The sequence below is a fragment of the Heloderma suspectum genome, chromosome 4 (genome assembly GCF_057233095.1).
Source record: "Heloderma suspectum isolate Gila_16-S chromosome 4, 16-S_ref, whole genome shotgun sequence".
Lineage (NCBI taxonomy): Eukaryota > Metazoa > Chordata > Lepidosauria > Squamata > Helodermatidae > Heloderma > Heloderma suspectum.
In genome coordinates, this window is record NC_139461.1 from 14,747,911 (window position 1) to 14,761,978 (window position 14,068).

A 14,068-nucleotide genomic window follows, 5' to 3' on the forward strand; every position below is an offset into this window, starting at 1 on the left:
CATGCGCGCGTACGAGCATATGTAGAAATTCAGGTCCTCCCAACTGGAAGTGCAGTTAGGGGGCTTTCCCTCCCCCCCAATAATACTTCAAAGAATTACTCTTTGGGATGGCAGTAGTGTGGTGGTCCTTTTCTCTTTGTAACTATTTTAGTCCCTAAAGCTTCTCTTTGTAGGCACTGACTGGGGAGGGCAACATTGCTCCCACCGCAATGCCCAAAGTTTACATTTTTCTGGGAATTGCGGGGGTATGGGACTGCTGCTGCCACATTCAAAAATGGTGCCGGACAGCGGCACCATTTTCTCACAGAATGTCTAGGAATAATGCTAATCCAGGAAATTCATTGTTTTTGTGGTGTGTGTATTTATTTGTTGGGAGGGGGGGCAGATGAAGGCCAGCAAAGAGGTCAGAGAATTTCCCCTGAAATGGAATTTGATGAAATAATATCTCAGAAATATTTGTTTTTTAATTTCTTTGACCAGGGTCCCCGTGGTTTGCCAGGTATCCAAGGACAACCTGGACCATCTGGTCAGGATGTAAGTAAAGAGATTGGTGTTTGGTAAGTTTGTGAGATGCGATGCATTGTGGGCCAGGAAGGTTTCCAGGAGCAGCATCCCCCAGCCCCCCAAACCCAATACTTGCAGCTTAACCTGCTGCTGTAACACATATCAGAGAAATGAAATACCTTCACAGGGAACATTTGATCCTTATATAACATGAATTTGAAATGTAGCCTCCAGTCCAAGGATCCAAATACACTGAGGACGAGTACACATAGTACTCATCTACACTCAGGTGTCCTATTGTCTTAAAACCAACAAACCATAAAATCTCCCTTAAAGGATTTGCCATAGTGAAGCTAACCACATGTTATGTATTAAGAGCCCCAGTGCTATTTAGCTGAAAGAAAAGTAGCTAGCTGTGGCAGGGGGGACTTCTGAGTGGAGAAGCAAATTGGGAGGAGACAATTAAACCTTTCCCCACTTGTAGCTTCTCTTCTCCAAATCACTTCTTTAACATGTGTTTTTCTCCACACAGTTTAAAATGGGTTTGCCAGTAAGAAATGCATCTGGAGGGCAACTTAGAGTAGATACGTTGTGAGCAGGAAAGGATTAAGCACATCCTCCCTTCGCTGCTTCTTTATTTGAAATTATCTCTTCCCCAAAATGGCGTGAGGATTGGAGATAGGTGAATCAATCAGTTTCAGGTCTATGTCACTTTTGCATGTGCTCATCCATAAGTCTGTTCCTAGGGATGTTGCTGGAGTCCAGGAAGGGTCTGGAGTCCAGTGGACTTCCCCTGCTCAGGCTCCCGGACTCCAGTCTGCAGACCGCCAAGCTTGCCAGACTCAGCGTACACCAAGGCGGGCAAGCACGGTTGTCCCCACTGGTCCACCAAGCCACCATTTCATTTAAAAATGGCAGCTCAGTCTTTTTAGTAAAACCTCCTTTACACAAATGGTGGCTGTACAGGGGCCATTCATGCAATATTACAGGCATAAATGGACCATTTACGCCTGTCATTTTGTGTAAATGGCCAGATTACAGCTGCCATTTGCGTAATGGGGATTTGTGAAAAAGGCTAAGCTGCCATTTTTATGCAAAATGGCAGCTTGGCAAGGGGTTGGGCAGCTGCGTGCCACTCGCCAGGCACCTGTGGCCTGCCTGACAGCTCACCACACACGTCAAACAGGGTTGGGCAACTGGCGAGGGTCCGGTGTGCAGTGCACGGCACAGAAAGGGGTGAGTTCGACCATCCCTATCTGTTCCATCCTGTTTCCACACTGAATTTTTAAAAATCCATATGAAAAAATACTTTTAAATAATATTTCAAAATACATTTTCCACTCAAAATACAAATTTGTATATGTTTTTCAGTAACATTTGTGAGCCGATAAGTTTGTCATTACATTTGGATCGTGTGATAGCCATCTCATGACTAAGTCCAAGTCACACACATTAACCTGCAAGGTGGAGATTTGATCAGGAGATACTGAAATTTGTAAATATCAAATTCCTCTGCTGATTTGCTTGATATGGTATTATATTTCATAGAATTATAGAATCATAGAATAGTAGGGTTGGAAGGGGCCTATAAGACCATTGAGTGCAACCTCCTGCTCACTGCAGGAATCTAAGTCAAAGCAAGGGTGACTCAATCAGTTTCAGGTCTATATCACTTTTGCATGTTCTCATCCATAAGTCTGTTCCTAGGGATGTTGCTGGACTCCAGGAAGGGGCTGGAGTCCAGTGGACTTCCCCTGCTCAGGCTCCCAGACTCCAGTCTGCAGACCAACACGCTTGCCAGACTCAGCGTACACCAAGGCGGGCAAGCACGGTTGACCCCGCTGGTCCACCAAACCACCATTTTGTTTAAAAATGGCAGCTCAGTCTTTTTAGTAAAACCTCCTTTACAATATGGGGGAAGGAAAAAAGAAAGGGAACATTTGAAAAGAAAGGAAGGTAACAAAAACTAAAAGTGCATTGCATTGACAGTACAGAACGGTGGGCCGTGTGATGGAGAGTAGGGATGTATGGATTTTGTAAGATCCATTCTGTCTGTGGTTCGCTGATTGACAAGTGCCTTTCATTCCATCATCCGCTCATTGACAGAATCTTGTTTGTTTGTTTGTTTTTTAAATTTTCCAAATTTGCTCAAATCTGTACTTGCAAAATGTGCAAATCACCTGCAAAATGTGCAAACCCCCCACCCCAAATGCACATTTTCATGTTTTAACCTATGGGGGAAATGAACATTTTCAGCTGGTAGGTTTTTTTTGTTGGTTTGTTTTTCAATTTGTCTATTTTATTTTCATAACGTTCCAGAAAGTTAAAACAAAAACAAACAAACAAAACAGTCCACAAGTCCCCAGAATCCATGTGACTCAGGAAAAGCTCATCCATTGCAGAATCCACATTTTGGATTCATACAAATCCGAATTCATTTGATTCCATTGTGGATTTCTCTGACATCCCTAATGGGGATGAACATAGCCTCTGTTCCTCAGCCAGCATAGAGTTCTAAAAAATTCTGCCAGACATTTTGGAATTTCTCCCCCCACTTTTTTTTTCTTTATTTAAACAATTGGATCATGAACTGGGAGCTCCAACAGGTCTTCCTCCCATCAATCTACATCAGGAGACCTGGTGGCTTTCCGCCTCTGCAGTAGAATCATGGAATAGTAGGGTTGGAAGGGGCCTACAAGGCCATCGAGTTCAACCCCCTGCTCAATGCAGGAATCCAAGTCAGAGCATCCCTGACAAATGGCTGTCCAGCCTCGTCTTGAAGGCCTCCAGTGTTGGAGAGCCCACCACCTCCCCAGGTAATTGGTTCCATTGTCATATTGCTCTTACAGTCAGGAAGTTTTTCCTGATGTTCAGCCGGAATCTGACTTCCTGTAACTTGAGCCCATTATTCCGTGTCCTGCACTCTGGGATGATCAAGAAGAGATCCTGGCCTTCCTCTCTGGGACAACCTTTCAAGTCCTTGAAGAGTGCTATCATATCTCCCCTAAGTCTTCTCAAGGCTAAACATGCCCAGTTCTTTCAGTCTCTCTTCATAGGGCTTTGTTTCCAGTCCCCTGATCATCTTTGTTGCCCTCCTCTGAACCCTCTCCAGTTTGTCTGCATCCTTCTTAAAGTGTGGTGCCTAGTATGATACATTTGGCAATAAGTGTGGCCCTCTGTGGCTTATAGTTCTGTTTTGTACCATTGAAAATATAAGTGGGAAGGAGGGAGGGGACCTTCTTTCATTGTTAAAACAAATCTCCAAATATTAAAAAAAAACACCAGTTCATAACAACCCAGATCACATTCCTCAGACATTGCTACAACAGGCTCTAATAAGCACGTTCGCATATGATTTTTAATTAGCCCCCAAAGAAACAACCCACTCACACTTTTGCCATTGCTTCTAACGAGGCCAGGACTGCTTCATACTGCCCAGACGCTGCTCCTTCCTGCGTTTTCCCCAAGGAACAATGTCAAGAGAAATGCCAGAGTCATACCTCATTTCCCCAGTGTTCTCAATCAGCAAAGCCATAGCTTTCTGGAAGCTGGCAGTTGCCCCCTGGTGAGGCTTCATTGCCTTTGTTTTCTGTTGATACGGGAGAGTGGAACAGTAGGAGCACACAAACGTATAAAAGGGAATAATCGGTGGGTTCCCTCTTGCTTCCCCCTCCCAGTCCTCCTCCTCCATTCCAACTGGGCTCAGCCATCTTTCAAACAGAGATGACTGGAGCAGTCATCCGGCAGTAGAAAAATCAAGTTTGGTAGGAGATAGAGGATAAGGAGTGGATAAGCAGCAGAGGTGATACTCTAAGGTTGGGCTCTGGGCCTTTATGACATCGTTGCATTGAGCAAGGAACTCCAGACAAGAGCCCCTTCACCTCTCTAAGGGGTGCAGAACCAGACCTCCATGGGTTGGATGATGTTGGTGGGCATGGCCAAAGCCACTGACATCATCACCCCACCCATTTTGCCTTTCTCTGTGGCTGAGTCTCTGCCTTTGTGCAGCGTGTGTCATCCTCACAAGGGCTCTGCTCACGGCATGGAAGGACTCAGCCAGCACTGGTAAGAGTAGCCACTCCCCAGGCCCTATGCTGGCCAAGTGACCTCTTTTACAGAGGACTGTCCTCTATCTGAAGTGCTGCCAGAGATCTGTTTTCTAGTGGAAGGTATCCTCTATTTGAAGGGCTGCCCTGTCCAATTCCAGTTTAAGAACCATAAGAACTGTGGCCTATCATCTGTTAGGACCTAAATAGCAGACTGAACAGGCAAGCATGCAGATCACCTGGTCACACCCTCCCACAGTACGGTGACACGTACTATATTTCTATTTCAATTCAATAAACAAAACCCCTTTTGGTTTAACATGTTACATGAAGGGTTTTGCATGTTCCCTCAAGCTCCAGAATGCTGGGAAATTACAGCTGTTAAGGGCCATGCCATATTAGGCAATATGCATATGGCACAGGATCTTGTGCTGGGCTTACTTCCAGTTTCACCACTACCTTGGAGCTGGATGGTCAGTGGCAGAGTGATGGACCAAAGGCCCAGATTTGCCTGTAGGTATGGATGGACTCCCCTCCATCCAGTTTCACCAGGCACTCACTCAACTGCTGCTGCTGCTTGCCCCTGCTCGCCATGTGTTGGATCTCAGTGAAGCCGAATGCCAGTGCATTTGGCCTCCCAAAATCTGTGGCGGAATGAAGCCCCCCGCCCCACCACCCCGTGAAAGGCGTGCAAAATGGAGCAATTACCTGGTGCCGTTTGTGCTGCTTTGCGAATGGCGGCCTCATCTGCGGCCACCATTCGCTTCCCCATTTTTGCCGTGATAGGCTTCGTAAATACTTACGTAGCTTATCACGGCTAATGCAGGGACGCCATTTGCGTCCCTGCAGAGGCCGTGATAGGCTATGTAAATATTTACGTAGCCTATCACAGCAAAAAAAGGGAATGCCAATGGCAGCCGCTGTAGTCGCCGCCATTTGCATCCGCAGGCTCTGCACACCTGCAAATGCACCCAGCCAGCGGCTCCGTGGATGTGCCACAGAGTGGAGCCGGCTGGGTTAGGATTTCAGGAGGAGGTGCGGAGCATCTCCCCCCCACTGCGAATCACCCCCTTCAAAAAGGTAAGTGACTTTCACACATCCCTACTCTTTAGCAAGCTACCATTGGAGGAGGAGGTGGCAGGGAGGAAGGGAAGGAAGCAGCCATGGTGCTGCCTTTCCTACCGCCGCTGGTAATTGTGCGGAAAAGCCTCCCTTCTTCACTGTTGGTGCCCCAGCAATGAGAAGAAGAGAGGCTTTAATGCACAATGATGGGTGGTAGAATTGCCCATTGCCTGTCACTGTGCTTCTTCTCCCTTCTGGGGGGCTGACAAGGAAGAAGGGAGATGCATAATGGCTGGGTGCTGAAATTGTCTCTTCACTGGAATAGACACATGGAGTCCATGCCACTGAGCTAGCATCCCATGTTATAAGTACCCGACTGGTAACCAACACCATCCACACAGAGTGACAAAGGTGTGCTAAGCTGTCCTGGATCAAAATGATTTAGGACTGAAAAAGTTAACAAGAGTACTTTGAATTAGGCTTGGAAGCTGACTGAAAGCTGAATGGGCTCCTTCAGGATTGGTGTGTGATGCTTCCTGCCAGTGGCACTCATTAACAACTGGACTGCCCACATTCTGCAGGGAGACTCCAACACCCTTGTATCCCATGTGTGCCTGATGTAGTGTGCCTATCTGAGGCCTATGTGAGGACAATTCTTTCTTTTTCTTTCTTGTCTGTAGGGTTTACCAGGAAGTCCTGGTGAAAGAGGGCCTCCAGGAAAGCCGGTATGTCATCATACTCTCCATCTCTCCCTCTTAAATTTTGGTACTTTTTCATGCCCAAGAAGAGTCAACGATTTTGTTCCATGCATCCTCCTTTCCTGCAGGTTGAGAAATGAACAGACCAAATTAATATATCAAAGATACTAAATAAACACCATGCTGTAGACTTCTTTGAAGTTCCGTCTTATGTTATGTCAGTGGTACTGGAGCAGCTTCCCCCTGGCGGGAGGTGATTCAGTGATGTTGTCCCTCAAAAGATGTGTTTAATCCATTGAACTCCGGCCAGTGCATGGCTGATCTCTTTCATGAGCTCTTTCATGCTTTTGCCTTTGATTTCAGATTAACTGAAACAGCACATCAAAAATAGTATGAAAGAACAGGGATCTCTCTCTTTTTTCCTCCCCTCAGGGTGCCTCTCCTCTCCTTTCTCCTGGTGATATCAGTCTCTTAGTTAAGGTAAGATCTTTGTCTGGGGTGCCCAAGAACCTAATGCTCAAGAGAAATCAAACCTTGTGGATGATTGCAAAATGTGCAATGCACACAGTTGTTAAGGATGGCCATGTTGGGAGAAAAGGTGGTAGTGGTGGGAGGAGAGTCATAGTGAGATAGGAAGTGTGACATATTTGTGTTTCCTCTCCCCTGGCTTTCAGGTCTACCTGGAAAGAAATGATGCATATATCCACCTTTCAGATGGACCTAGAAGCATAGGGAGGGGATGTGCAAGTCACTCATGCTTTCTTTATCAACTCTTCCATCAAACATTTGAAGTGGCTTAAGCTGAGGTTTCCCCATGCCACACTCTCCATGGGCAAAGGGACATGCACCAGCCCAGAAAGCTCATAGCAACATATGAAAACAGACTAAGGGTTCATCCAGACCCATCTCGTCTCTTTCACAGAAAGCTTCCAGGAAAAAGAAAAAACCTGGTGGATCAGACCAAAGCCCTGTCTAGTCTAGCATCCTGTTTCCCACTGTGGCCAACAACATGTCTTTGGGGAGACCTCAAGTGGGACCTCAGGCAAATGCCTGCTCCTGCTGCTTCTAATGAGATAGCATATTGCCATCACCACATCCTTTGGCAGGGAATTTCATAGTGTAACTATGTGAATAGTTTAGCTATGTGAATCCAATAAGCAAAGCTCAAAGGCACCTATTCTTTGCTGCAACACCTGGTATTGAGAGCTATACTGTTTCTGAACGTGGATGCTTCATTTAGCTATCATGGATTGTGATGTGTTCTAGGAATTCAGAGTGACCTACGGAAGTTCCTTTCAGATAAAATATGGCAGTGCAGTTATCAGACTTAGGGAGCAATCCTATGGCCGCTAGTCACCTGCTAGACAGTCATAGGATATCGTGTTTTCTGGGAACTGACCTTGGAGCCTATGCTCCAAGGTTGGTTCCCAGAGAACTGACCTTCCCCCACTTCTACGCTGCCTTGCAGGCAGCATGGAAAAGCCCCATGCTCCGTGCCCACAAGGGAAGCGTGGAGCGGCCAAAATGGGGCATTCCCTGGGGGCGTTCTGGGGCAGAGAGGGCGGAAATGCTGGTACGACACATCCAATGTGTTGTACCCCAGCCTGCTCCCCCGCCCTCCCACTGCTAGACAGCCACAGTTGGCTGTCTAGCCGAAAATGCAGGGCAGGAGAAGTGCAGCGGGAATGATCCCCTCCATGCTTCTCATGCCCTGCATTGGATAGGCGGTCGCCTCCAAGTTTGGAGGCAGCCAGCCACCTAAGTTCATGCTAGTCTCTCATAGCATTGGATGTGGACACAGTGTAGGTTATGGGAGATTTGGATTCAAATGCATGCTTAGCCATGGATTTACTGAATGGCCTTCCACAAGTAACAAGCAACTATAGTTCTGTGAACAGCCTAATGGTCTCTAACAAAGATTTCTTAGCAGCCTCACAGAAGTATGCACCTGAGGGTTAATTTGATCCTGGTTCAAAACTGATTTAAATTGGCAATGTAGAAATGGCACAACTGAAGAGTATGGTCAAAGCATAGGGAATCAGCAAGAGTATGACTCCAGGAAACTTTGGATTACCATGGAGGTTTGGCTTATATGGGGCTTCCCTTGAAGAAGGTCCGGAAGCTGCAGCTGGTGAAGAATGCTGCTGCCCATTTCCTGACAGTGACAACAAGATGTGTTTTGAAATCTCTGCCAATGAGCTACCAGGCCCAATTCAAGGTGTTAGTACTAGTGTACAAAGTCCTAAATGGTTCAGGACTCAAATACCTGAAGGACCGCCTTCCCAAGTACTGACCAACCCAGGATTTAAGACCTGCTGGTGGGAAGGATTTGCTTGTGGTGCCCTTGAGGAACATGGCCTGTTGGACCATCACATGTGACAGCCCCTTTTTTGTGGTGGCACCCCAGCTGTGGAAGTCCCTTACTGTTAGGGTTGCACGAAAGTCACTTACCTGGTCTCGCAGCTTTTCGCGGTGGGGGGGAGGCACTTCGCTGCTCTCCCCACGAAGTTCAGGCCGGGGGGGAGGCTTCCCGCCTCGCCCGGCCGAAATTCAGGCCGGGGAGGAGGCGCCTCGCCTTGCCCGGCCACGAAATAAAAAGTTAAAAAAAAAAAACACCCCCGTGATAGACTACGTGACAATTAATGTAGCCTATCATGGCTAGAGCTGCAAAGTCAGCCGTGATAGGCTATGTAAATCGTCACGTAGCCTATCACGGGTGACTTTAAAAAAAAAAAGCGCGTACGCAAATGGCGACCCCCATAGGGAGCCGCCATTCGCGTTCCTTATTTGGTCGCTGTAGTCTACGTAAAGATTTACGTAGACTACGGCGAAAATAAGGGCAACGCAAATAGCGTTGCCCTTATTTTCGCCGTAGTCTACGTAATCTTTACATAGACTACAGCTACCAAATAAGGAACGGGAATGGCGGCTGCCTATGGGGGCCGCCATTAGCCGTACGCGTTTTTTTTTTTTAAGTCACCCGTGATAGGCTACGTGACGATTTACGTAGCCTATCACGGCTGACTTTGCAAATCTAGCCGTGATAGGCTATGTTAATCGTCACGTAGCCTATCACGGGGGCGTGTTTTTTTTTTTTATTGGAATGGCGGCGGCGGCAGCCGGTTGAAAGACCGGCTGCCGCTCCCCCCTCCGACGAAGACCCGACGAACCGCCGGCCGGACCCGCCGCCGGGAGGGACATTCAGGAAAGGTAAGTCCCGTCCCGGGGGGGGGGGGTGCAGGGGCGGGGGGGTGCGGAGAATTTCTCCCCGAAACTTCTTCGGGGGGCCGAACACGTTGGCGCTCGGCCCCCTGAAGTTTCGGGGAGAAATTCTCCGCCATCCCTACTTACTGTAGGGATTCAGCAGTCTCCCACACCATTGTCGTTTAGGCAGCAGTTCACAATTTCTTTATTCATGCTGGGTTTGGGGGCATAGACAACTGCTCTATTTTTTATTATTTTTAATCAGTTGGCTGTGTTGATGGTTTTATTGTATTCTATCATATATTTGTGATTATAGAGTTATGATTTTAATGTTGTTTATGTGGTGTGCTGTGATTTATATAGGTTGTTCACTGCCTGGGAGTCTTTGTGAGGAAGGGAGGGATATAAATCAAGAAGGAGAAAGAAGTATCAGTGAAGTGTTCATTCTCCTCTTTTAGGACGTTTGCAGTGACTGCCCACCTGGACCACCTGGACTTCCTGGAATGCCAGGATTCAAGGGTGATAGAGGGCCCCCAGGCCCACTTGGCAGAGAAGGCCCAGTTGGAAAGACGGTAAGCGGAAGAACACTACTGCACTTGCATTCTTCATCATGGTTGTCAGGATCAGTGGCTTTATTCCAGATACTTTTACATTTTCTTGCTCTGATCACAAGAGAGATGGACAAATCCTGCTAGGTATAAGTGAGTTATATTTTCTGTTTGGGACACTTGGCAGATTGGTCTTGCATTTATGTTGATCATCTCTTGACCCTGTATAGGTGATGCCAGGGTGTATTGTTTGGACCACCCCATCTCGAAATTGCCAAAAAACCTACATCAAATGTTTCAGCCCAGCACTAAATTAACATCATGTGTACTTTTGCTCTCGAGGCTAGTGTGTCAAGTTGAAGGTTGGCCTACAACATCTAGTTCCCTATTGGCAGGGATTTGTTTTTAAATAATCATGCATTAACAAAAGAGCACAATGTTCCTTTGATGTTCAAATGATGAACAAATGAACAAATGATGTTCCTTTGTCTTTCAGGGGGAGTCTGGGCCTAGAGGTCCCCCTGGACCACCAGGTGTGGAAGGTCCTAAGGTCAGTTGTACCTTCTTTTGTTGTGACTTCAGATCTTTTTTTTTTTTTTTTTTTAAAGAAACAGCATAACAGAATGAAATATCTGCCATAATGGGGGGGATGACTTTTTTGGGCCAATAAAAAACTGCAAATCTAAGGAGGGAATAGCCCTGCCTACCAAAGTCCACCAAGCCCTAAACCTACAAAGTACTTCCATTTAACCAAGGTCTGGCTATGTGAATATTTCTTTTATTTCTCCTAGTCCAGAAAAGGAATTGAACTAGGTACTGCAAGAAGCAAATTCCAAAGAGAGAGAGAGAGAGAGAGATAAATAAATAAATAAATAAATAAATAAAGGATTGTGGCTGATATTGGGGGGGCATTTCTAGAACTCTGCAGGTGAGGCTGGGTGAAAGTATTTTGTTTAACATTACCTTGTGATTTCATGTCACAGATGAGATTTCAATAGGGATGGACAGATCACCCAGTGCTCGTCCTGCATAGCACTCTCCAAACCCCCAGTACTTACCCAACCCAAGCAATAATGTTGCGGACATTGCCCTTTTAATGCCTCCTTTTGCATAGATGGGATTCTCATGGAAAAGAACGAGCTGCCATTTGTGCAGCAAATGGCACTTGTGGAAGCTGATGGCTGTGGGCCACTGCTTAGCAGTACGACCATGAGAACCAAGGACATAAGAAGAGCCCTGCTGGATCAGACCAAGGACCGTCAAGTCCAGCATTCTGTTCACATAGTGGCCAACCAGCTTAGCACCATCCTGCTCTCTTTTCTCAGTAAATGGCATACAAAGCCATACTGCCTCTGATACTGGAGGAAGCCTGTGGCCATCAGGACTTGTAGCCACTGATAGCCTTCTTCCCTACACCTTGTGGCAGTGAATTCCATAGTTTAACTATGCATTCTGTTAGAACTGTTTCATTTTATCTGTCCTGAATTTCCCACCATTCAGCTTCACGTGATACTAAATAGATGTGTATAGGCTGCTTATGGAAGTGGTCTCAAAATTTTAACTATGTGCTGTGTGAAGAAGATCCATCATAACACTTGGCATCCTTGGGAGGCTGCCTTGTAGTCCACTGTTTATTTATTTCACTGGGAAGCTGGGTCTAGCCGTCTTCTGAATCTCCCACAATACCCCAGAGCAATGCTACATTGGGTGCATTGTTCGAAATTAAAAATGGTGGGCAAACTCAGGTGCCCAGCACGCTGCACCATTAGATATGTCCTCCAGGACACACCTATGGACAAGGTGACCCAGAAGACAGCACTTTGCCCAGTGTCCTCTCAAGCCTGGAGCTGGCCCTGATCAGGGTTTCCAGTGTGCAAGACAACAAGCAGGGGAGGGGGTCATGCCACTGCTTTAGGATGAAGTCAAAAGCCCTTCTTTGCCAACAAAAACCCTGAAATGTGCTTGTTTCCATGCCTTCCTCTTGTCTTGAGAAAGCCATTGGGACAGCTATAAGAGATACTTAAAATGTAATTGTGTGTTTGAGGTCCAAGATTGAAATGGCTTTGTCTCTTATCAGGGTGCTAAAGGAGACCATGGGACATCTGGTGAGGCTGGACTGAAGGGTGAACAGGTAAGAGAAAATGAGGAAGAAACATGCTTCTTGAAGCAGTACCATAAGCAACAGTGGTTCCTCCTTTGGGCATCCCTAGCTCACCAAGTAAGATATGTGACCTTCTCATTAGCCATCATATCAAAAACAGTGCTAATCAATGGAACGCTCACAGACTTGTCTGGTGTCAGGATTGTCAGGGGCCTCTAAGCAAGAGGCCATCACTAGGCTGTAACCATGAAGGGCATTAAGAACATAAGAAGAGCCATGCTGAAACATACCAAAGGCCTACCCAGTGCAGTCCCACATTCTGTTCACACACTGTCCAACCAGCTGCCAGTGGGAAGCCCACAAGGAGCACATGAGTGCAATAGCACCCTCCCACTGTGTTCACCAGCAACTGGAATACAGAGGCGTACTACCTCCCATACTCAGGTACTATATAGCCATCATCACCAGTAGCCATGATAGCCTTATCCTCCATGAATTTAGCACCTTCCTGCTTTTATTTCTCAGCAAGTGGCATACAAAGCCATACTGCCTCTGATACTGGAGGTAACATATAGTCATCAGGACTAGTGGCCATTGATAGCCTTCTCCTCCAGGAATTTGTCCAATCCCTTTTTAAAGTCATCCAAACAGGTGGCCATCACCACATCTTGTGGAAGTGAATTCCATATTTAACTATGCACTACGTGAAGAAGGACTTCCTTCTAACTGCCATGAATCTTGCACCACTCAGTTTCATGGGATAACCCCGGGTTCTAGGCATGGCTTCAATGCAAAGAGAACTAGTAGTACATGATTCACTTTGCATAAGTAATAAATCTCATGGGAGGGAAATGTAGAGGAAAGAGAAATAAGAATTTCCTTTTAAGACAATACACTATCCAGAAATGTCTATCTGTGTGATTATTCTATTATAACATTTTTGGCCTTTTTTTAATGGAGTCAACAGATAAACTTTGCAGCTCCACCATAACATATAGAACATTGATCTGGATATTTATATACACATTTGGCTGCAGTATCATTCATTTTCCCCTGACTGAGGGGAATAGTAAGCCTAGTTGAGCCTAAAACAAAACCAAAGGTAATGTGATTACCTTCCTGACTGTTAAAGCAGTACAACAATGGAACTAATTACCTAGGGAGGTGGTGGGCTCTCCCACGCTGGAGGCATTCAAGGTGAGGCTGGACAGCCATCTGTCAGGGATGCTCTGACTTGGATTCCTGCATTGAGCAGGGGGTTGGACTCGACCTTCTTATAGTCCCCTTCCAACCTTACTATTCTATGATTCTATGTGATGCCTTCTTTTAAGAGTTTTGTCCAACGTCCTCAGGCCACAGATATCTCCAAAGCCAGCCATGTCTGCAATGCTTGGTATTCCAACTTCTGCTGCTCATTCCAATTCCTCCAGCTTGTGGGGTAGAGATGCTTCCAGATACATCACAGCCAGAGTGAAACACATGATAGAGCAGGTGTGAGGTTAAGTGTTCATACAGATACTAATGGGAAACTCAGAGCAGACACAAATGCTGCTTTTATGAAGGAGGAGGCTTGTCCTGGATTTGCAGAGCAGCATTGGCACTTAAGCAACGTGCTTAAGGAACCCAGTCTGACGATTGGAATACCATTTGCTTGAAGCAAAACAAGGATGGTGGTAGTGGTTGTGTGGGTTGGGGGCTTCTGGTGCCAAACTTGGAAGAGTTGGAAGGTGTAGCTGTAAGGACGATTGTGCCCTTCAAAGGAGAAACAGGTAACATGTGAGAGGGTAAGGATGTGCAAATTAGCAAAACCTGAGTTCACCAAAGTTCTCTGATTTTCATAGGGATGTCAGAGAATTCCGCCATGGATGCCAGTGCATTTGGCCCCCTGAAATCCGTGGCGGAACG

At 46.4% G+C, this 14,068-nt stretch overlaps 1 protein-coding gene across 1 annotated transcript in view; it reads left to right on the forward strand.

Moving 5' to 3' along the window:
- COL22A1 (collagen type XXII alpha 1 chain) overlaps nucleotides 1-14,068 on the forward strand; it is a 224,738-nt gene that overhangs the window by 162,337 nt on the left and 48,333 nt on the right. Inside the window, exons 39-44 of the mRNA XM_084847960.1 lie at nucleotides 481-534; nucleotides 6,293-6,337; nucleotides 6,743-6,790; nucleotides 9,973-10,086; nucleotides 10,559-10,612; nucleotides 12,140-12,193. Of these exons, the coding sequence (XP_084704086.1) occupies nucleotides 481-534; nucleotides 6,293-6,337; nucleotides 6,743-6,790; nucleotides 9,973-10,086; nucleotides 10,559-10,612; nucleotides 12,140-12,193 (369 nt within the window). The remainder of the gene's footprint in view (nucleotides 1-480; nucleotides 535-6,292; nucleotides 6,338-6,742; nucleotides 6,791-9,972; nucleotides 10,087-10,558; nucleotides 10,613-12,139; nucleotides 12,194-14,068) is intronic.